Source organism: Chiroxiphia lanceolata, chromosome 3, assembly GCF_009829145.1.
Source record: "Chiroxiphia lanceolata isolate bChiLan1 chromosome 3, bChiLan1.pri, whole genome shotgun sequence".
Lineage (NCBI taxonomy): Eukaryota > Metazoa > Chordata > Aves > Passeriformes > Pipridae > Chiroxiphia > Chiroxiphia lanceolata.
Window position 1 is genome coordinate 97567637 of NC_045639.1, and position 21510 is coordinate 97589146.

General features: G+C 39.2%; 1 protein-coding gene across 1 annotated transcript in view; it reads left to right on the forward strand.

The window, feature by feature from the left end:
- Nucleotides 1-1071: 1071 nt before the first annotated feature.
- The window catches only part of SNTG2 (syntrophin gamma 2), a 155244-nt gene continuing 134805 nt past the window's right edge, over nt 1072-21510 (forward strand). The window contains 1 exon segment of the mRNA XM_032683929.1: nt 1072-1125. Coding sequence (XP_032539820.1) covers nt 1114-1125 — 12 coding nt within the window. The 5' untranslated portion in view covers nt 1072-1113.

Consider the following 21510-nt stretch of genomic DNA (forward strand, 5'->3'; position numbering starts at 1 on the left):
AAGAGTGGATGCTTATCTTGCTGGTGGCAAATCTTTTGACTCTGTCTACCATCATATCCTCATAGACAAACTGTTGAAGTATGGACTAGATGAATGGGGAGGTGGAATTGAAAACTGGATGAATGACCAGACTCAAAGAGTTGTGATCTCTGATATGAAGTCCAAGTTGAGAATGGTCACTAGTGGTGTACTGAGGAAATCAGTAATGGATCCAGTACTGTTTACCATCTTAATTAGTGACCTGAATGATGAGACAGAGAAGAGCCTCAGCAAGTTTGCCGATGGTACAAATCTGGAAGGACTGGCTGATAAACAGATGGTTGTGCTGCCTTTCAGAGGGACTGGCACTGGCTGGAGAATAGACTGACATGAAGCTCAAGAAAGGGAAATGCAAAATCCTGCACCCAGGGAAAAATAACTCCAGTCACCGGTAGAGGCTGGAGGCTGACTGGGTGGAAAGCAACTTCACAGAAAAGGACCTGTGGGTCCTAATGGACACCAAGTTGAATGTGAGCCAGCAATGCAGCCTTGTGACTGAGAATGACAACTCTCTCAGCTGCCTTAGGCAGAACTGTCAGCAGGTGGAGGGAGGTGATCCTGCATCTCTACTCAGCAGTGAATAGTGAGGCAGCGTCTGAAGTCCTGTGTCCAGTTCTGTGCTCCCCATTACAAGAGAGATATGGACATGCTAGAGTAAGTCCAGCAAAGGGCCAAAGAGTTCAAGGAACTGGAGCATCTGACCTATGAGAAGAGGCTGAGTGAGCTGTGACTTTAGACCCTAAAGAAGAGAAGGCTCAGGGCAGTCTTACGAATGTGGAAAAATTCCCGACTGACAGGTGGTAATGAAGACTGAGCCAGACTGTTCTCGGTAGTGCCCACTGAAAAAGGCAATGAGCACAAATTGGAACACAGGAAATTATCTTGAACACAGATTAATTTTATTTTTAACTTTTTCACAGTGAGGGTGGTCAAACACTGGAACAAGTCCCAGATCGGTTCATCCCAGATCTCCATCATTCGCAATACTCAAAAAGTGACTGCACATGATCCTAAGCAGAACAACCTGATCTAGTGGGAGGCATCTCTGCCCAAGGCAGGAGAGACTGGGACTTAATGATCTTTAAGGTAAATTCCAGTCCCTTAACATTCTGTGATGATTCTATGATTTGCACAGAGGTTTGTATTATATGATCTGCAGAAGCCCCTTCTGTCTTTAGCCCTTCTGTCTTTCTGTCCCAGTGTTTTCCTGTAAGTTTGAGGACTTAATTTTTTAAGTTTACAGTCTCAAACGAACCAAAAAAGCCACTTGTGAGAGCAGAAAAATGAACGTGATTAGCACTTCCATGCTTCTAATAATCAGATTTCTTAAAAAAAATCCACACTGCTTTTGTTTTGTTAATTGATCATTCTGAAAAAGCAAACAAACCAACGCAATCAGAAAAACAAGCAATGAAGAGAACTACTAATATGGATTTTATGCATATCTTTAAGTAGATTATTCATCATAATTGTGGGGTTTTCTTGTTTTTTTCTTTTCCTTGTTTTATAATTCCATTTGGAACATCTCCATAGAAATCTCTTCTATAGTTCAACTATAATTTTTTCAAAGATTCCAGTACTGTCTGATTAGGTTTTCATATTTATGTTCAGTTTTCACTTTTTTTTTTTTAACACAATTACTGAAACTACACTTTTGTGTGATTGTTTTTTCATTGTTTTTTAGCAAGTCTTTTCATTGTATTAATCTGAAGTATTCAGTATGTAATTTGGCCCTTGGTATTATGAGATTGCCTTGGAAATAGTCAAATTTAAAATGATACCACTTACACCTTTTTTTTAATGTCATTTTTGTTTCTAAATTATGAAGTTGCATATGTTTATAATTTGATAATGTACCCTTTGCTTGCTCAGGAACTTCAAGGAATTTTTAATGAGGTATGAAAATCAGCATAGTTTGGGGGGTCTTGATAGCAGTTGACAAAGTGGTTCAGATGGATTTCATCTAAAAAAACATTGTGGAATCCTGAAATATATCCTTGTGCATGAATTTTTATAGTTATGATAATAACTGTGCTACAAATGTTACAACTTGAAAAGCTGTCAACATTTTTGACAAAATTTAAACTAATTATTTTTACAATGAAAGCCTGACTTGACTGAGAATTTTCAATTGACTTCAGCTTCATTGGGACTAAAATTAAATCCCTAGGATTTTTTGAACATTTGTGCTAGAATGCTGTTTCTCTTTTATAAGTGGAAAATAATAGCTTACTTTCAGGCACAAGGAATGGAGAGAGATTATTTAAGATTACTCCTAGGATTTTTAATGGCCTATTAACATCAGTGAGAATCATCTGGATACAGAAAATATATATCCCTGTAGCACAGAAATCAAAGGAGGGTAACAAAGGCTAAAGTAACCCTTTGACATTCATGTAATGAAGAAAACCTAAGCAGAAGCAGGGGAGGTGCCCTGTACTGCACTCCTGATCAAAAAGTCCGTATGTGCAGACCAGAAAATTCTGACACGTGATGCATTATGTTCAAAGGCATTGCAAAAAAAAAAATAAAAATAAAAAAGCACAGTAGGTTTTCAGCTGTATGAATAGTTAAGTCTGAAACCAGTAAGTCAAAGAAAGACTGAAACAGTAGTATTCTCACTGTCTTTCCTCTTAACACTTCCATAGAAAAGCACATTGTTTTTCTACTATGCAGAACAGGGGTAATGGAAAGTATGACAGCATGTAAAAGTGATATAAAACACACATGTCTAAATAGTATAGATGTGGCAGGAAAAATGGGATTAAATAAGCAATGATCAGCTGATCCTTAAATTGGCTCATTCATCTGTGTGCTGGCACAGGTTGAGAAGGAAGTAGTAGCATGCAGTGGTGCAGTTTACATTAATTGCATTCCCAGAGATCTGTCTGACAGTGGGAGAAGCAGTGGTAAACCTCAGGCAGAACCCTGTTTTCCACCAGATGTGTTTTTGGGCTTGTTATTTAGCTGTACTTTCAGTTATTGTATAGCACTTGTGCTATGTACAGCTTTTGTAAATTCTGTTTCAATTTTTCACAACAGATTTTTATTACTTTGAGCAGAGTTAATATGTCAAATTCTTTTATGGATTAGTAGCCTATGCTGATAATTCCTGCAAAAGATAGACATGTTTGTCAATGAACACCTACTCATTCTCTTAAGCATGCGATTTTTAGAAATTACCTTTTTTCTTTTTTTCCCCTCAATATTAATTTTCTTTCACTTTTTTCTTTTCCCGTTATAGCTGTTATTTCCTTTTACTGTTTTTCTGTCCTTATGTTATCTTCTCTTCTTCTTCTCTAACTAAGCTGCATTATCCCAAGAACTATTCTTCTGTCTTTTCATATCCATACCTCTGCTCTTCTGCTTTCCTTCACAAAGCAGAATCTTATCTTTTACCATGTAAATTTGACTTTTAAACTTGCATAAAACTGTGAAACTGTTGATAGTATGTTTAAGATCATACACGTTTTTTGAACACAGGCCTTTTCTAAATATGCTTCAAATATACACAACAAAGGACTTTGTATTTTCACTATCTCATCAACAAAATACTTTTGCACTCCTGGACATTACCTCCTTTGGCTTTCCACTGTGAAAAGCCAGTAGGATAACCTGGCAGTAGCTCCACTGCAGTAGTGGTATGATTTCATAATGGTGCTGATGTACAGAAAGGAACAGTTGAAACATCTGCTTTCTCTCTATTTAACTGTAGGTTTTTTTCTGTTTCTGAGTCTGTTTTTGTTCTTTGGTTCCACGTTCTGAACTTAAAATAAATCCCCTTGGTCCCATCCTTTTCTCCTTTCGTTTCTCAGTGAGAGCAGTTTGCTTGTATTGTTCTGGTGAATGCCTTTCTGTGACAGTAAGATTTCCTAAAACCCTTGAATTAAAAATTCTGGTGCCACTTTACTGGCTGACTTCTGTTTAATGCTCTTTCCTGCAAGACCTGATTCCTTCTAAAGTTCGTGTAGGAGCTCTCTTTTCCTAACTCGCTGTGGTTTCAGCATGTGCTCAGTGAAGCTCATACACCTCTCCCTCTGTTGCCTGCTCCCCTCATCATGTCTTGCTTGGAGGCCAAGCGGAGTGACTGCCCAGTTCTTTACTGTCCTGTCCTGACTTAGGAATCCAGTCAGAGTTCATTCAGTGATCCTTGTGATGGTCTGCAATCGATGATACAGATCATCTTTACCCCCAACCTATGGGAGTGTGAATTTTCCATGTGGTGTCAGCCAAATACTGTGCCAGTCCAGTGCCCCGTGACTAACAGTACCAAGGGACAGATCACACTGGAGGGATAGATACAGATAAAAGCAAATTCTGCTGCAAATTTATCTCTCTGAAACATAGGGGGTTTTTTTGGCAAAATTTTATCAAAACCCTTTAAATGTCCAAATCTTTTGTCAAGCAACTTACTTTTAAATCCTTTTTACTCAGAATGTATTGTTGATTTTTTGATTGTTTCCTACCACTTTAATTTTTGTGCTTTGGTACATACATCCAGATGTGTAAATGCACCTCCAGTGGCTTAAGTCAAATGTTTACAGAACCTGTGTAAACTGGTAGTCAATAAGCAAATTCTTGAAGCTGAAAAGATATGAAATAAATTTAATCTGCCACTGCCAATATCAGACTTAGCATCAGTTCCAGAATAGTTTCAGTGGGTTTTTTTTAACACTAATCTTCTTGTTTGTCTTGATGAGAATGAGACTAGACTGTGTATGCTTTAAAAATAGGAGTTTCTTTGAGTTCTGGACAAACATGTAGTCATCCCAGACCATGTATTTTTTTTAAAATGAAAGATGAACATATATCTCCACTTGCTATCTCTGTTTACAATTTTATTGCCTTTGAAGAGTGATTTAGAATACATATTCTTCATCTCAGGAAATCTTTGTCTGAAGTCTGAATTCAAATAAATCATTGACTTTTCAATACTTAAATTACCTGCATTTTTTCTTCAATTACTGGGTGTTGTGAAAACCCTTCAATTGTTCCTAGATTTCCTGTCTCTTCTATGATATTTTCTTTATAAGCTTCCAGTTTCTGAATGATAACTATTTAAGATCTTGAAACTAGTTATTTAACATTCTTTTGTTGTTGGTGGTGGTGGTTTTGTTTGGTTGGTTTGGTTTTGTCCTTTGCAGAAAGCTTTAGTACCTTTTTCCTAGTTGTACTTGTTTTCATCTCTGATACTTGCTAGTATTTTTCTGTCTTCTGCATTTTGTGAACATCGATCTATTTATTTACACTTGGTACCCATTATTGCATTTTAGTTCAGGCTTAATTCTAAAAGATTATGGAAGCAACCTATGATTAACAGTAGTTGAATATAATAGTTGCTTGTTTGAAGTCTTTCTTTTTGCAGAAGATTGAGACTTCTTTGTCTGCTTACCACTAATTGGTGGGATTATTTTATTCAGTAAGTACAGAAGTTTCAGCAAGCTCAGAAACTAACTGGTTGAAACCTTGTATATGCATTTGAAAAAACATCATTCTTTGTAGACTTTATACCATATTGATCAACTATATGCAAATTATTTATGCAGGTATACCTTTTGGGTTTCGTTTTGTTGATATTATTCCTAAGGAACTTCCCCGAAGAACAGAATATAACTGTAGGTGCTTGTCAGTAATGTATTCTTGTTACAGGACACTTTGGGTTTGAAATTTAGGTGTAAACAGACTGTTTCATCCTTTTTCATGGCATGATATGTAATCAGTTTATAAAGGAGATTCTTTTCCACCTTTTAATAACGGCTGGCTAGCTGCTGCTCTGATTTTTACTTTTGAGTATGAGATTACCGTCTAAAGTGTAACTTCTTAGAAATGTACCATCATCGTGCCCAACCTCTGTCTTATCTGGCCATTCTCTACTAATTTCACTACTTTTTGTAGAGGTGTATAAATATAATCCAGTTTAATTTTTCACCTTGTCATATATCTTATACTTTTCTCCTCAGTAATGCCTCTAAATTCTATTTTTCTTTATTAATTTCATTAATTTAAATAGTTGTTATCCTCTTGATAATTTATCCCCCATACTCAGCCTTTTATTCAGTTTGATATACTTCAGGAAAGCTCTGTTTGTTAAATAAGTTATTAAAAAGTTACTGATCATCACAGTTACCTTTGAGAATTGCAAACAAGTCTATACGATGGTGTTTTAACAGAGACTAAACTTAAACACACCATTAAGTCTTTGGATAAGGCATGAAATTGGTGTGCCTTACTTCTTTCCATGCTAGAAGCCAAGTGCATGGCTAAAAGGATTTTCGTTTCCTACCTATGGGTTTATCTGAGCAACTGGCCTGTAAAAGCAGTAAAGTTGTGTTTTCTATGTTTTTGTGGGTTTTTTTGTGTCTTTGATTTTTCTTTTCTGTTTGGTTTGTTGGTTGGTTGGTTTTTTTTGCCTAGATTGATGCTTGGGAACACTATATTAAATCGTATTGTATTCCTGTGATTAATCTTTGCCTCAATTTTCTATGTCAACTAGCACTAAAAACCAATGTAGTATGAGAAGTTTTTGCTGTAATGGTGATGTAGATTTCTTTGCAATTGCAGAATTCACATTAGGGTGATGAAACCCTATAATTTACTTTTTGCTACTTCAAATTTAGAAAGAACCTAGATTTACAGCCACTTTATTCAGAAATCAAGCAGTTAGTTATGGCTTTGCTGAGTTGGTTTTGGCAGACAACACAACAGTTTAATAGAAAAAAGAAATCTTATGCTAAAGGTTGAAAAGGAGTGAATGTGGTGGACTTGTACACAAGTGTAAAGGGGAAGGATGGCAAGAGCCGGATAAATCAAAATGTGCTATTCCATTATAAAAAAAACCATGATGCCTTTATGTTGGCCATACTTGGTTTTTCTAGGTTAAAAAATTGGGTGCGTTTTTTTATTATACTCTTCGTTCTTTATTTGCCTTTTGATATAAAGACAGGAATACTTACTAATCAGCTGAAGCTCTACCAGGGTAAGTTGCATGGTATCAGTAATAGAAATGATCAGAATAATTTTCTGATAATCTTTTTCTTAAATAAATTCCAAAGGGAATGTTCTTGGGGTTTTTTTTTGACTGTTGCTAAGTGGTTTAATTTGAAGTGTGAAATTTATGCTTTCTTGTTTAACTGGTATAAACTCCTGTAAGCATAGGAGTATCTTTATATTCTTAGGCTTTATATTCTTAGGCAATTTACTTCAAGATATGATCTAAATCAAAATAAAGCTAGGTGATTTTTCTAATACTTTGTGTCTTGGTCATGTTCTGGGGTAGAATCTATATTCAAATACGCAGCTCTGTTAGCATTTTTTAGAATTTTTAAGAAGGCAATTTTTATTCAACGTGACATTCTGAAAATTCATTTTTCAAACACACATTACCGAATTCAAATATTTGTGTCTGATGTTGAGAGAGCTGCATGAGGATGACAATAATCAATCATATCTAATTGGCTCATGACGTACTGAGCTTGCAGTAATTAAACAAGACATTACTGCTTACTGATTAAGATCACACAGCTTGAGAGCCAGCTGTTAATCACTTTCCTTGCAGGGCTAATGTCGTTAATGGATCTATCCCTTAGGCTATTTTTGACTAGTGGACTGGCTGTGATGTAAGCAACAAAATAAACTTTTAAATTTTGTATATTGAGAGCATCTTTTCAAACTTCTGTTACCTTATGTATGTCTCAAACCACCACAACCGCCTGAAAATTTAGGAAGAACTCTGTTCTGAATTACTAGAAAGTGATATAGTCACGCTGCAGTTAAAATCTTCTAAAAACTTGTAATGTTAATATAGCTTTTATGACTGTTATGTAGTGAAATGTCAATCCATAATACTGTCCTCAATAAATGCAGATGTAAAAAAAGTAGGAATAATCTTTATGAAAATAGTAATATTGAAAGTGCATATTTCAGATATAATCTATGCTTTTGGGAAAAATGCACTCAAGTATATCTTACATATCTGGTTTTGACCATCTTTATTTCTGATGCTGATTCTTATCATATACTTACTCATTGAGGCTGCAAAGCAGTTTGTTTTTTCCCTTAATTTTTGGACATTTTGCTTATGGGTTTGCTTGTTTTGAATAGGAGCTGAAAGAAGATTTGTATGTTCAAGTACATCATAAAAGTTAGGTAGCTATCAAGCCAGTTTGATTCTGTATTATTCTAGAACAAAGGTGTTTTTTGTTGATTTTGTGATATTGAAAATAAACAGTGTTAAAAAGTAGCGTTGTCAGTTTCTTTCCAATTGGTATGAAATTCAGACTTAACTTGGTGTTATCTTAACTTGAAATATTTCCTGTCAAGCTACTTTAAAATATTATGAGCTACAGCATAAGGGCTGGACCACTGGAGCATTCTCAAATTTCATCAGCTGTAGTGGTGCAGCGAGGTGTTGGTGCTGCAGTGCTTCTCATTGTTGGGAAGGGAGGCAAAGGCAACTGGTGGTGGACTATGTATCTGCCTGCATGTGAAGACTGTGAAATGGGGGTTGTGGCCCTGCCATGACTGTAGGTGTGTCCATCTTAGTCCTGGCCTTTGGGCTCTGAGGTGGGGTGAGCAGGACTGCTGGGCCTAATGAATGTAATGGCATTGCTGCATCCTTCTGTACATGGATATTGGATGGTCATGATACTGGTGATGGTGGGCAGTAGTACCTTAGAGCAGAAAGGTGTCTGATCCAAAGCACTGATCTCATCCAAATAATTTCTAAATCATCTTCTGACATTTTTACCTGTAGTGACTGTAAGCAGTAGTTATTTTTTCCTGATTTCTTTTAAATTAGATTAACATGTTCTTTATACATTTATGTGTTAAAACAAACAATAAGTTAGTTTTGTTATTGACATTATTATTGGGTTTATTATTATCTTTGCATAAGGAAATAAATATATTCGTTTGCTATAGACTCCGTCTGGATGGGACAACTACTTGGATACTCAGACTGGGGCTGACGGTTAACAGGCTGTCTGGATTCCCGTGGAAAGTGGTGTTCTTCAGGGGTCTGTTCTGTGACCTATCCTCTAACATCTTTGTCAGTGACTTTGAAGAGGTCAGGGAGAGCTTGGTTATCAAGCTTGCTGATGACACCAAATTGGAGGGTGCAGTCAGTATACCACTGACAGACACCTAGGCAGGCTGAGAAATGGACTGCCAGGAAATCAAGAGATTAATTAAAAAACCACATGAAATTCAACAGAGTCAAGGGCCAAGTCCTGCACCTGGGGGGAAAAGTCCCTAGCAATGATACAGATAGGGGCCTGCCTGTCTGAAGAGCAGCTCTTTTGAAGAGATTCTGCAGGTCCTGGTGGGCGGAAAGTTGTACTTGAGCCAGAAGTGACCCTTACAGGAGTCAAAATTATCCTGGACTGTATTAGGAGAAGCACAAGAAGGAGATCAAGGGAATGGATTAGCCCTCTACTCAACACTTGCTAGACTACATCTAGAATCTTGCATGCACTTTGGGTTTCCTCAGTTTAAAAAAGACATTGATAACCTGGAGCAAGTTCATTGAGGAGTCACCAAACTGACTGGGGCTGGGAGCACTTGCCCTGTGAGGCAGCTGGGCCTGCTCAGCCTGGAGAAGGCTTTAGCAGGACCTAACAGTAGTCCTTCCATGTCAACAAAGAAGATATCAAGAAGATGAAGCCAGACTTTTCATAGTGGTGCATGGATGGGCAGGAACTTTCAAGCAGAACTTGAAATCAGATACAAGGAAAAACTTTTTCTCATGAGGACAGTCAAGCAGTGGAGCTGGTTGCCCAGCAATGCGGAGCAGTCTCCACCCTTAGAGACTTTCAGGCAGGCTGATTACATAGTTGCCTTGCTTTGAGGTTGGGCTTCAAACCTTTTCAGGTCCCTTCTTACATGTGATGATAAAATGATGTTTTCTCTCCTAATCTTCAGGAGTTTTGAACTACTCTGAGATATTGGACAAATCCATACCATTTTGTTCTCCACAACATTTTTACAGATGGTTCTCCTGATTCACCTGCACCTTCCTAGTACTCAGAATAAGGACAAATCCGTGTGTATTTACAGGAAGAAACATACTCTATAAGGCAGCTCCATAAAACTAATTTCAGCAAGTTATAATTATATATATTTGTTCTTCTCTCTGATTTTAGTTTCACTGAATGTTTTTTTGTGTGCTTACAGTACTAATGGAATAATTTATTTTCTGTGTTCTACAGCTATGTTACCATTATCACTGTGTATTGTTGGTCCATTGAAAAGTGTGTATTTGTGTAATAAACTTCTTCAGGCCTAAGTAGTTATTTCTCATCCCTCCTATGGCAGTTGCAAGCTGTTCAGTGCAGGTGTCCTTCTAAAGCCAGTCAGTCTTTCTCCTGGATAAAGAGATGTTATGACCCACCCCTGAAGCTGAAGGTTACCAAGGTTCTTGTTAATAGATTCCTTGGGGCAGATCAGAGTGAAATGACACTGCATGACCTGTGTGTATGTATATATATTTATGGATGTATTTTAGAACAATTTGGTTGCAATGGAAATGAGGTATGTAGCCGTTTTGGTTATTATCTATACTAATATGACAATATAAAAGTGTGAAAATATCAGTTAAGAAAATATATAAGGAAAAGAAAGAAAGAGAAAGAGAGTATGAAAGTAGATGGTGGAGAGGAGAGATATAACCACGCATGGATCCAGCAATGAAACTTGATTGTTGCAATTTAGATGTCTGTTGATCAATGTGATGGTCACCATCTTGATCCATTGCAGGTGGGGGAAGCCCATGGAACAAAGAGTTCCAGGTTCAGGTGGCAATGCCCAGGTACCTCCTCTGGGTAGGGAGGAAGTTTTAACTGGATAATGGACAGTCCTCTGGTGGAAGGCCCCAGAAATGAGTCGGGGGATGGTTTGGTGTTCGTTGTGGTCACAGATTCCATCTGTCCCATAATTTGGGATGATCTTTGTTTGACTGGTGATATGTGTGTGAAAGTTGCTTCCTTTCCCACAGTTTGCTACAGTGGGAATTTTTTCTGGATGCATTGCCCATGATGTGCTAACCAGATCTCACATCCACCAGGCCTGGAATCAGCACCTTTCTTCACAAATTCCTCTCTTCTGTGCTTATCTCAAGTTCTCACTCTGGTGGCTTATTTTATGACAATTCCTTTTGTGGCCTTGACAGTGTTTGAAACAGGAAACTGTGCTTTTTAAGTCCTTACAAGATGTTCAGTCATATGCAAGAAGTTACATAATTTTGAATGTTAGCATCAGAGACAAATAGATCTGAAAGAAATTGTCTTTTCTGGGATTTTGCTCTGTTGGAGGATTAGTACCTGTACCATTTGGACAGATGTTTGTTCATTTTTCTCTCTAAATCCCTTAGTGATGGATGTCCATAATTTATCCCACCAATCTGTTCAAAGACTTCACTTTCTTTGTAACCAAAATATGTTCAAAGGAGATTTCTGAATTGTTTTCTTACCTGATTGTTCTATTTATCTTGGCAATAGATTTTCAAGTACTTAAAATTGTTGTTATGTTCTCTTATATTCTGTCTTTAACTAAACAACCCAAATTTGTGTTGAATTACTTATAGGTCTTATTTTCCAGATCTCTAATGAGTTATAATTTTTTTTTGCATTTCTCATGACCTTTTTCAGTTCATTACCTCTTCTATATAGTGTAGCCATGTAACAACACTGACATAACACTGTATGAAAGCAAACAATATACTGGGATGTATTAAATTAAACACTGGTGATGGATTACTTCATGGGCATGAAATTATTCCTCCCTCACATTCATCGGTGTTTAAGGAACCTTCTGTACCACCCAGCTGAAGAACTGTGTTTACTTTTGGACACTGTCTTGTAACAGTGAGAAAAAACAAATCAGTGGGAAAGAATATGAAGGAAGGCAGACAGAATATCTGTTTGCCTTTATTGTAACAAGAAGATAATGATGCCCATATTTTTCGGCCAATCCTCACTGCTACCTACCTATTTCCATTCCTCAGGAAATGGTGAAGAAAAGCTTTTCTTCTTCCATATAAGTGATGTTCTTCCTACCATGTAACACCTTACACTTTTTTTTTCCTGTTACACTTCATCCCATTTTTTTTTTTTTTTATGTTAGTCAAGGATATTTTAAATTTGAATTCTGTCTTTCTCTGAGAAAGTATCTTCGTCTTTTGATCATGATATAGAAAACATCAAACCAGTTGCAAGAGAGAGAATGCATTCGAGCTTGCTGTAACTTGGTGCTCACAGCACTGATTGCCGGGACTGCCGGAAGTTCTCTTCCTAATCTTAAGTGATGTAGAATCAAAATCAGTGACTCCAGTTCTCATGTGTCTTCAGCAAGTGTTTAAACCATCAGTGTACTACAGATACAGAATTTCAACAGGGGTAGTTTAATTTTAAAAAATGAAATTGGGTTAGAGAATTTTATCACTAGACCTATGAGATGTAAATGTTGCTGGTAAAATACTAGTCTGGAAATATAATGTGGTGGTTCAGTGGGGGAAAAAAAACCCTTTCAAATGTAGTTCTTAGAGAATTTTATTTACAAGTTAAGGTAATTTATAAATTAAATTTAGCAGATAAAAATTGAACTGCACTACCTTTGAAGCTTGTATTTATTAAGGATGAAGATCAGCAAATGGTGAGTTTTTTCTGGAGAGCCAATGTGACTCCATGCAGAGGATTTTTTTAGGTAAAACGGGAAATTCCAGATGATCCATTTTTATGAGGGTCTAAGACTAATGCTTCGTTTAGTTCCCAAAGCTAATGATCACAATTGCTAAAATACACTTGGGCAGAGGGCATGAGAGAGACGTTTGGAGTTACTGAGTTCACAGTTCACAGTTTAAATCAAAATAATACAACTCCACTGCTTGTACTCTGACATCTGCTCTAAATGCATACAGTATCTTTTTATTTTATTTTGAATAAATAGGGGTTTATTATGAATCTCATCTGAATTTCTCAATGATATAAGTAAGAATCTTTTTTGTCTCTCTTCAGTTACTATCATGAAAAGCGTGACAAGTATTGCTATCATGCATTAGAGAAAAAAATGGACATAAGCAAGTGAATAGTTTGTATAGGAAGCTCAGTACACCTCAACACCACTTTTAAACTCTACCTTATTTTTTTGCAAGCTCTTTCAAAATAAAGCTTACAGTACTGAGGACAAGTATTTTGTGCTAGTAAGACTGAAGTTTGGCTTAGAGATGCCTGCTTGGAAGCAGAATTTGCAGCTGTGAGCTTTAGGCTGCAGATGCAGCACATTGGAAGAGTTATGGTGCACTGAGTAGGGTCTCAAAACATTATGCTGAACAGGGAGTGCTTTAAAGCAAGTGCACTGGCTAGGGACCTGCTTAAGTAGTCAACATGTCATGTCATGGCTAGGCTTCGCGAACGAAGATTTGGGAAGGCACTATCCACATTTGCTGCAGGCACGCTGGTGGCTTATGAGGCCAATACGTGATAGACATATCCGATTGCAAAAGGCGCAGCAGAAAGACTCCTTAGGTGGTGTATTTTGCAAGACACGGTTCTTTCTGCGTTGCCTTTTTTCCTCGAGAGTGATCCTGCGTGTGTTCTCGAAGGAGACAGCTGCGTTGTAGATGGTGTGTCTCCAGGCCTCCCGATTGGAGGCCAGAGTAGACCAGTTATGTTGATCAATATGGCCAAGGCTGAGATGTTGTTTCAGGGAGTCCTTGAATCTTTTCTTCGGGGCTCCTCTCATGCGGCAGCCAGTGGCAAGTTCACCATAGAGCAGGATCTTAGGGAGGCGGTGGTCCTTCATCCTTGAGACGTGCCCTGCCCATCGCAGCTGCGTTCTCAGTAACATGGCCTCAATACTTGTGACAGCTGCTTGCTCTAGTACAGATGTATTGGTCACAAAATCTGACCAGTGGATGTTAAGGATTGTACGGAGGCAGCGCTGATGGAAGCGTTCTAGGAGACGCAGGTGGTGGCGGTAGATGACCCATGATTCGGAGCCGTATAGGAGAGTAGACAACACTATGGCTTTGTAAACACTGATCTTGGTGCTTTTCTTTAAGTGTTTATTACGCCATACTCTCTTGTGGAGTTTTCCAAAAGCATTATATGCCTTAGCTAACCTGTTGTCTATCTCTCCGTCGATCTTACCATCTGAGGAGATGAGGCTACCAAGGTAATTAAACTGTTGGACTGATTTGAGCTCTGATTGGCCAATGGTGATGTGGGGATGATGGAAGACTTCCTGAGGTGCAGGTTGATGGAGGACCTCTGTCTTCTTTAAGCTGACTTCCAGCCCAAAGAGCTCAGCAGCACCTGCAAAGCAGGATGTTAAACGCTGCAGAGCTGCTTCTGTGTGGGCAACAAGGGCAGCATCATCAGCATAAAGCAGCTCCCGGACAAGATGGTTTAAGGTCTTGGTGTGGGCCTTCAGTCGCCTTAGATTGAATAGACTTCCATCAGTACGGTATCGAATGTAGATGCCGTCCTGATCATCGAGGTCTGCTGTGGCCCTTTGGAGCATCATGCTAAAGAAGACGGTGAATAGGGTAGGAGCGAGAACGCAACCTTGTTTCACACCATTCTTAATTAAAAAGGGCTCAGAAAGTGTGTTGCCATATCTGACTTGGCCGTGCTGATCCTCATGGAGTGAGATGATCATTTTAAGGAACTTGGGGGGACAACCTAAACGTTCCAAAATCTGCCACAGACCTTTTCTGCTCACAGTATCAAAAGCCTTGGTGAGGTCGACAAAGGTTACATAGAGACCTTTGTTCTGTTCCCTACACTTCTCTTGCAGTTGTCTGAGGACAAATACCATGTCTGTGGTGCTCCTGTTGGTTCTGAAACCACATTGACTTTCAGGTAGAATTCCTTCTGCTATAGTGGGTATTAGTCTGTTCAAGAGTATTCTTGCCAGGATTTTGCCAGCAATGGAGAGCAGAGTAATACCACGATAGTTTGAGCAATCTGATTTAGTACCTTTCTTCTTATACAAAGTGATGATGACAGCATCACGAAGGTCTGATGGTAGTTCACCGAGCTCCCAGCAGCGCACCACAAACTCGTGAAATTTGGTGTGGAGTGCAAGGCCCCCATGTTTCCATATTTCAGGTGGAATTCCATCAACCCCAGCTGCCTTGCCGATTTTTACCTGCTGTATGGCCTTGAGAGTTTCTTCTAAAGTGGGGGCTGTATCCAGTTCATATTTTACTGGTTGTTGTGTGATGGACTGAATTGCTGAATCTTGGACTACACGGCTGATACTGAAAAGAGTCTGAAAGTGTTCAGACCATCGATTCAGAATGGAGGTTTTATCTGTTAGAAGGGTTTGACCATCAGCACTGAGTAGAGGGCTTTGGACCTGGTATGTAGGTCCGTATGCTGTTTTCAAGGCCTCATAGAAACCTTTATGATCACCTGTATCTGCGCATAATTGAGTTTTTTCAGCTAGATCGATCCACCAGTTGTTCTGGATGTCGCGGAGTTTCTGTTGGAGCTTGCTGCATGCGCGACGAAAGGCTGTTTTTCTTGCGTGACAGGATGGCAGTGCAAGGTGTGCTTGGTGGGCGGTTCTCTTCTTCGTCAACAAGTCTTGGATTTCTTGGTTGTTTTCGTCAAACCAGTCCTTGTTCTTCTTGAGGGAGAACCCTAAGGATTGTTCAGAGGAATGCAGGATGCTGTTTTTAATATGAAGCCAGATTGTTTCAGGAGAGGAATCTGTGGGAATGTTTTCGAGCCTAGTTTGAAGGTTTGCCTGGAAACTGTCTCTTACTGTGGCTGATTGGAGATTGTTAACTTGGAGTCTTCTCCTTGGGATGCTGCCCCGCTTTGGTTTGAATTTGAGCTTAAAATTGAGTTTACAGCGCACAAGCCGATGGTCTGTTTGGCATTCTGCGCTGGGCATCACGCGGGTATGGAGGACATCGCGGGCATCTCTCTGTCGCACTAAGACATAATCAATGAGGTACCAATGCTTAGAACGGGGGTGCATCCAGGTTGTCTTCAGACTATCTTTCTGCTGAAAGATAGTATTAGTGATGGTGAGTTGTTGCTCTACACAGAATTCTAGCAGAAGTCGACCATTGTCGTTGCAGTTTCCAACACCATGCTTGCCTAATACTCCTTTCCAGGCTTCAAAATTCTTGCCTACTCTGGCGTTGAAATCACCAAGGATAATGATCTTATCGTCTGCAGGAACCTTTTGGGTAAGGAGGCGCAGGTCAGTGTAAAATTTATCTATTTCAGCAGGGTCAGCTTGGAGAGTTGGGGCATATATACTAAAGATGACAACATATTGCTTGTTGTTTAGCGGAAGGCGTAGGGAGATAATGCGGTCAGAGTGACCTGTCGGCAGATTTTCGAGTTTAGGGACAATGGAGTTTTTGATCATGAAGCCAACTCCTGAGAGGTGTTTTTCGGTTCTGGGCTTGCCTGACCAAAAGAGTGTGTAACCGGCACCATGTTCTCTGAGGCTGCCTTCTTCATGAAGGCGAACTTCGCTGAGAGCGGCGATGTCGATGTTGAGACGAGCCAGCTCATGGGCAATTAGGGCAGACCGACGCTCAGGACGTCCGCTACCCGCATGATCGAGCATGGTTCTGATATTCCAACATGCTAGAGTTAATTTAGGTACACCTTTGGAGGCAGGTGCATGCCTTTGTCTTTTGCTCTTTGTGCGACCACATTGGGGGAAGATGCCCGTTGGTCTGCGGTTAACCAACCGGGTGAAAGTGGAGATGAGCTTTGTTTAGGCCACCTTTTCTAGGCCCCTCTCCGAGTGGAGCAAGCAGTGCTGTCCTTGAAAAGGCTGCTTGGTCGTTCAGGGTGCTGCCCCAAGAGACTGTCATCTCCGGTCAGTCTCAAATGACCAATATCCTGAACCGCCTGCATGCAGGGTTGGGTCTGCGGCTCCCAGTGCACCTTTCACCTGCCGTTTCGACCCTCACCCGTCGCTACAGGACTTTTTGCATGTGGGTAAAGCCTTCAAGCCTGCGCAGTGGATTTTTTAGGTGAGACACAGTGTGCGCGGAACTGAACCCACCCTTTAATCCTGAGGTTCATCTGCCAGGGCCGAGCGAGCTTGGACGGTGGCAGTGAGGTCCTCAGGACGTAGGTTTGATTAGAGTGACCTTCTCTTAGATGGACGGCCTTACAGGGCTAAGCGAGCTCCATCTGCCCGGGTTTGGGATTGGAGTTGTCCTTCTCCTAGGATGACTGCCAGGAGGCTAAAGAGCTCATCCTGCCCAAGAATGTATTAAATCTGGTCCTACGGTTTTGATCTGTCTGGCATGGGCGACCCTACTGGAGGCATGTACCATACAGTTTGCAACCACACAGGGGAACGGAGACTATGTTCCTATTAGAACACCTTGAGCAAGTCTTTCATTTCCTGCTTTATTATCACCTACCTATAAATAAACTGGAGGAGGTACCCAGGGACAACCCTTTGTCCTGTCCACCTTTTCAGGATGTAACAGAGCAAAGCAAGTATATCCAGAACATGCCGAGCCTGGGCAGTAGCCACAGGAGAACCAAAACCAGACAGACAGAACAAACAAAGCAAACATTCTGACCCCAGTACCCATCCAGGCAGGGGTGCCTTTTATTGGCTCCAGCCTGGCGGGGCCCCCCATTATTCTAAAAAAACCTACTATCCACCCTGACCTTATCCAACCCCCACTGTGTTTCCACATATCTTCAGGCACACTACTCACCTGCGACATTGCATATGGGATTGTGCCACTCTCCCTCCTGCTAGTCGGCGGACCACCATGGCCCGCTTGACACACTACGATAATCCCCCCCCCCCAACCCCTCCCCCCCAACCCTGGAACGCCAAACCTCTGTGTGCTCTGAATCTTCCTTCTCCTCTTTCATGGAGGTGCAGTACCTGCCGGCAAGGCTCCCCCTGTTTCTCCTCTCTCATGCAACGGTTGCGGCCAAGTAGTCAACAATAAAACTGATAAAAGGATTCATCTGCCATTCTAACTTCCCCTAGAGAGGAATGTTTTATTCTCTGTGGTATTGACAGGTTTTGAGCTGTGTTGAGAAAGTACATTTCAGTGTGTTTTCTTTCATTCAAAAACAGAGTAGTCTAAGCTTTCTTAAAACTCACAGCTACTGTGATGCTTGCGCTACTCATCTCCTTTTCTCTTCCTCCCACCACATAGTGAATGTGCACATGCACACTCACACACTCCTCTGCCTCAAACCAATGTCTAAAAAACTCTCAGAAATATGAAAGTCAAGATTTAATTTCCTCATCTGCCTGAATGAATTTAAATTTATATTTCCCCTACCTCTCAATGCAAGCACTGAAATCCTATGGATATTCAACTCCCTATGCACTTTCCTCATGGTTTTTATTACAAAACACATTTGGTATATGATCTCTCACAATACTACATAATTTTGGGGAGTTATTTTGACTTTTCAGTCCTCAGTTTCTGATACCAATTACTAGAACGGCTACTGTATAGACAGTTTTTAAATAAGAAATCAAGATGAGCGTTGCATAGTTAAAATGCTGGATATACATATGCCTGCAAAGGCTAAGTTCTCATTAAAAGATTCTTGTTTGAAGAAGCACTTTGTCTGGACTGGGATTTTGCCACTAGGGTTATGTATGCCATCTCTTTAACACAAGGAGAGAACAAGGGAATGTGCTGAACTTTGATTCAAAGCAATTTAAAATGGTCTAAAAAAAGCCAACTTGAAAGGCTGAGAAAAATCTCGATTAATCTTATTGATTCTGAAAGCAAATAAGGTATTGCTGCACATCATCTTGGATCACATCACGAGTTAGATGGAGTATGAGGTAGGTATTGGATTTTAATAGGAATAGATGAGCTTCAGTGAGACTTCCAGTTGAAATAGTGTGATGGAAAATGCTAAACTATTTAATCTGTCACTCTGCATATTTCATTCATTACCTGATCATCTGTTACAAATGAAAGTTCAGAGTTTTTTTCATTGTGTTTCTTCTAAACATATGTAACAATTACTAGCCAGAGAAGAGTTCTGGGTTAAAGAGCTCTCCAGAGCTCTGTTCTTTCAGTGTTTCTATAAAGTATGCTCTGGTACATCAGCAAAATTAACTGCGGTTGCCAGTCCCGGTGGGATAGTGATGTAGAATCTCTGAACAGCAGCAAAATTCAGGGACAGTGGTTTTTCAATGCTGTAGCTCTACTCTTTGAAAATACTTGCTGTTGGGCAGCATGGTTTTTAAGTGGATGATATTGGCGTGGTTTTCATATGTTGTCTTTCACAAAAATGTATTGATAAAACATCCACACATGCCAAAAATGTAAAAAATTTCAAAATCTTGGGAAAATTCAGAAATGTTGGCTTCCAAACAAGTGAGAATGATTAAGACTTTATACCGTCACTGAACTTTGATTCCTTTAGGCTTTCCTAGAAAACACTGAGGACAAGATTTGTCTGCCCACAGTTAGACACTTATCTGAACTGTTAGTTATATTTATTTTTTAAGTCAAAGTAGAGAGCAACGATTCACTTTTTTCCTTTCTAGATGGATGTATGAAAGAGGTTGGGTAGAATCATGCTTCAGAGTTGTCTCTTGCTCACCACTGGCTTGATAAAATCTAAGCAGCTGTCCTAGATGTGTATTTCTCTTACAAACACAAGCTGAGAGAATTGGAGATTTTCAACCTGGGAAAGAAAAGACTCTAGGAAGACCTTATAGCAGCCTCCCAGTACCTAAAGGGGGCTTTCAAGAAAGCCAAAGAAGGACTTTTTACAATGATATGTAGTGATAGAACAAGGCAGAATAGCTTTAAACTGGAAGAGAGCAGGTTTAGATTAGATATTAGAAAGAAATTCTTTACTGTGAGGGTGGTGATGCATTACCACAGGTTGCCCAGAGAAGATCTGGATGCCCCATTCCTGGAAATGTTCAAGGTCAGGTTGGATGGGGCTTTAGGCAACCTGATCTAGTGGAAGATGTCCCTGCACATGACAGGTGGGTTAGAAGTTGATGGTCTTTAAGATCTCTTCCAACCCAAGCCATTCTATGATTTTTGCACTGTAAACTTTGGTGAGATCCCTTACAAGCTGAAGATACCTACATATGGGTGTCTACTGGCATGACCAATATTTGTATCACTGTATAAACATGGAAATCTGGTCTTGCCTCCAGCTGGAAAAGGACCTGGATATCCTAAAAAGCCTGTGTCAGCTTTATATGTTCAAAGGTCATAGGATATCAAAGTGTCAGAAGTGACCTACATGAGGATGACTGCTTTGAGCCCAGGAAAGATGAACTACATGACCAATTCACCTGAGGAACTGCTGTGTATATAATTCAGGATAAGTTTAATTGCTCTCTGGGCTGCATTTTCTGTTTCTACTATAAAAGAGTTTTTGACACTCAGTTGCTGCATAGAACTACACTAAATCTAAGTGCCTTAGTTTTAAGCTGAGCCTACCTTTAAGGACAAAAAGGTTTTATTGACAAACGACACAGACCTTTCTCCCTAATTTTGCAGAAATAAAAATATTAATATGAAGCTAATATTTTATGTTTAATTTTATTTTAAAATCCCTTAAGCTTTCATTCAGTGCACAGGACATGTTTCTTCTTTTATTCTTCCATTATTCAGTTCTTTACACAATCTACTATTTAACAAACTGTTAGTAAACAACCTGATTTTAAATCTTCTTTTAGAAACAAATGCTGCAACTAAAACTTAAATTATGCTTGATTTTTCTTCACTTGCATAAAGTGCATTGTTGTGGTGATGCTGTTATATACATTTAAAATTAATAACCAAATACTAGTTTTAAATATAATCACTCATTTCAGAACAGGTGTTTTGCTTTTTCTCTTCTGTGCAGTGACTGGAAAATTCTGAAATTTCATTAGTCTAAATATTTTAACAAATAGTTGTAACCAGTCCTAATGCTACAGTTTTTGTTTAAGGAAATATCTGACTGAATATTAGCAGGAAATTTGCACTGAATATTAGTGGGAAATGTAAGTAAATGAACAAGAAATTAAAATAGAATTTCTTTTGTGCTATTCATGGAGAAAACATCATTTATACCAAATACTTGACTATCCTATAGATTTTACTAGTTATTAGTCTAGTGATGAACTTAAGTAATTCAAGTCCATCTTAATCTAAAAAAAAATAATGTAACAACTGTACTTAATCATGTGTTTTACAATGTGAAAACAGTTTTCTACTCTAACAGAACTCTGTATCTTAATGGCAGTGCTTATGAAGGGTACAGTTAATTTTCTGACGCAGTGGAAGGAACATCTTGAAGTCAGGAACAACATTTAACTTTGCCACTTCTGGCTGAAACTGTAAAATGAGTTCACATGCCATTTATACGTACCTATCTGCTTCTAATATAGTTCCATAAGTCTTTGTACAATGAAAACCAAATAGGAGATCATTAAATGGCAGCACTCCTTTGTGGAACAGAACAATGGAGAAATTTTTGTAATTTT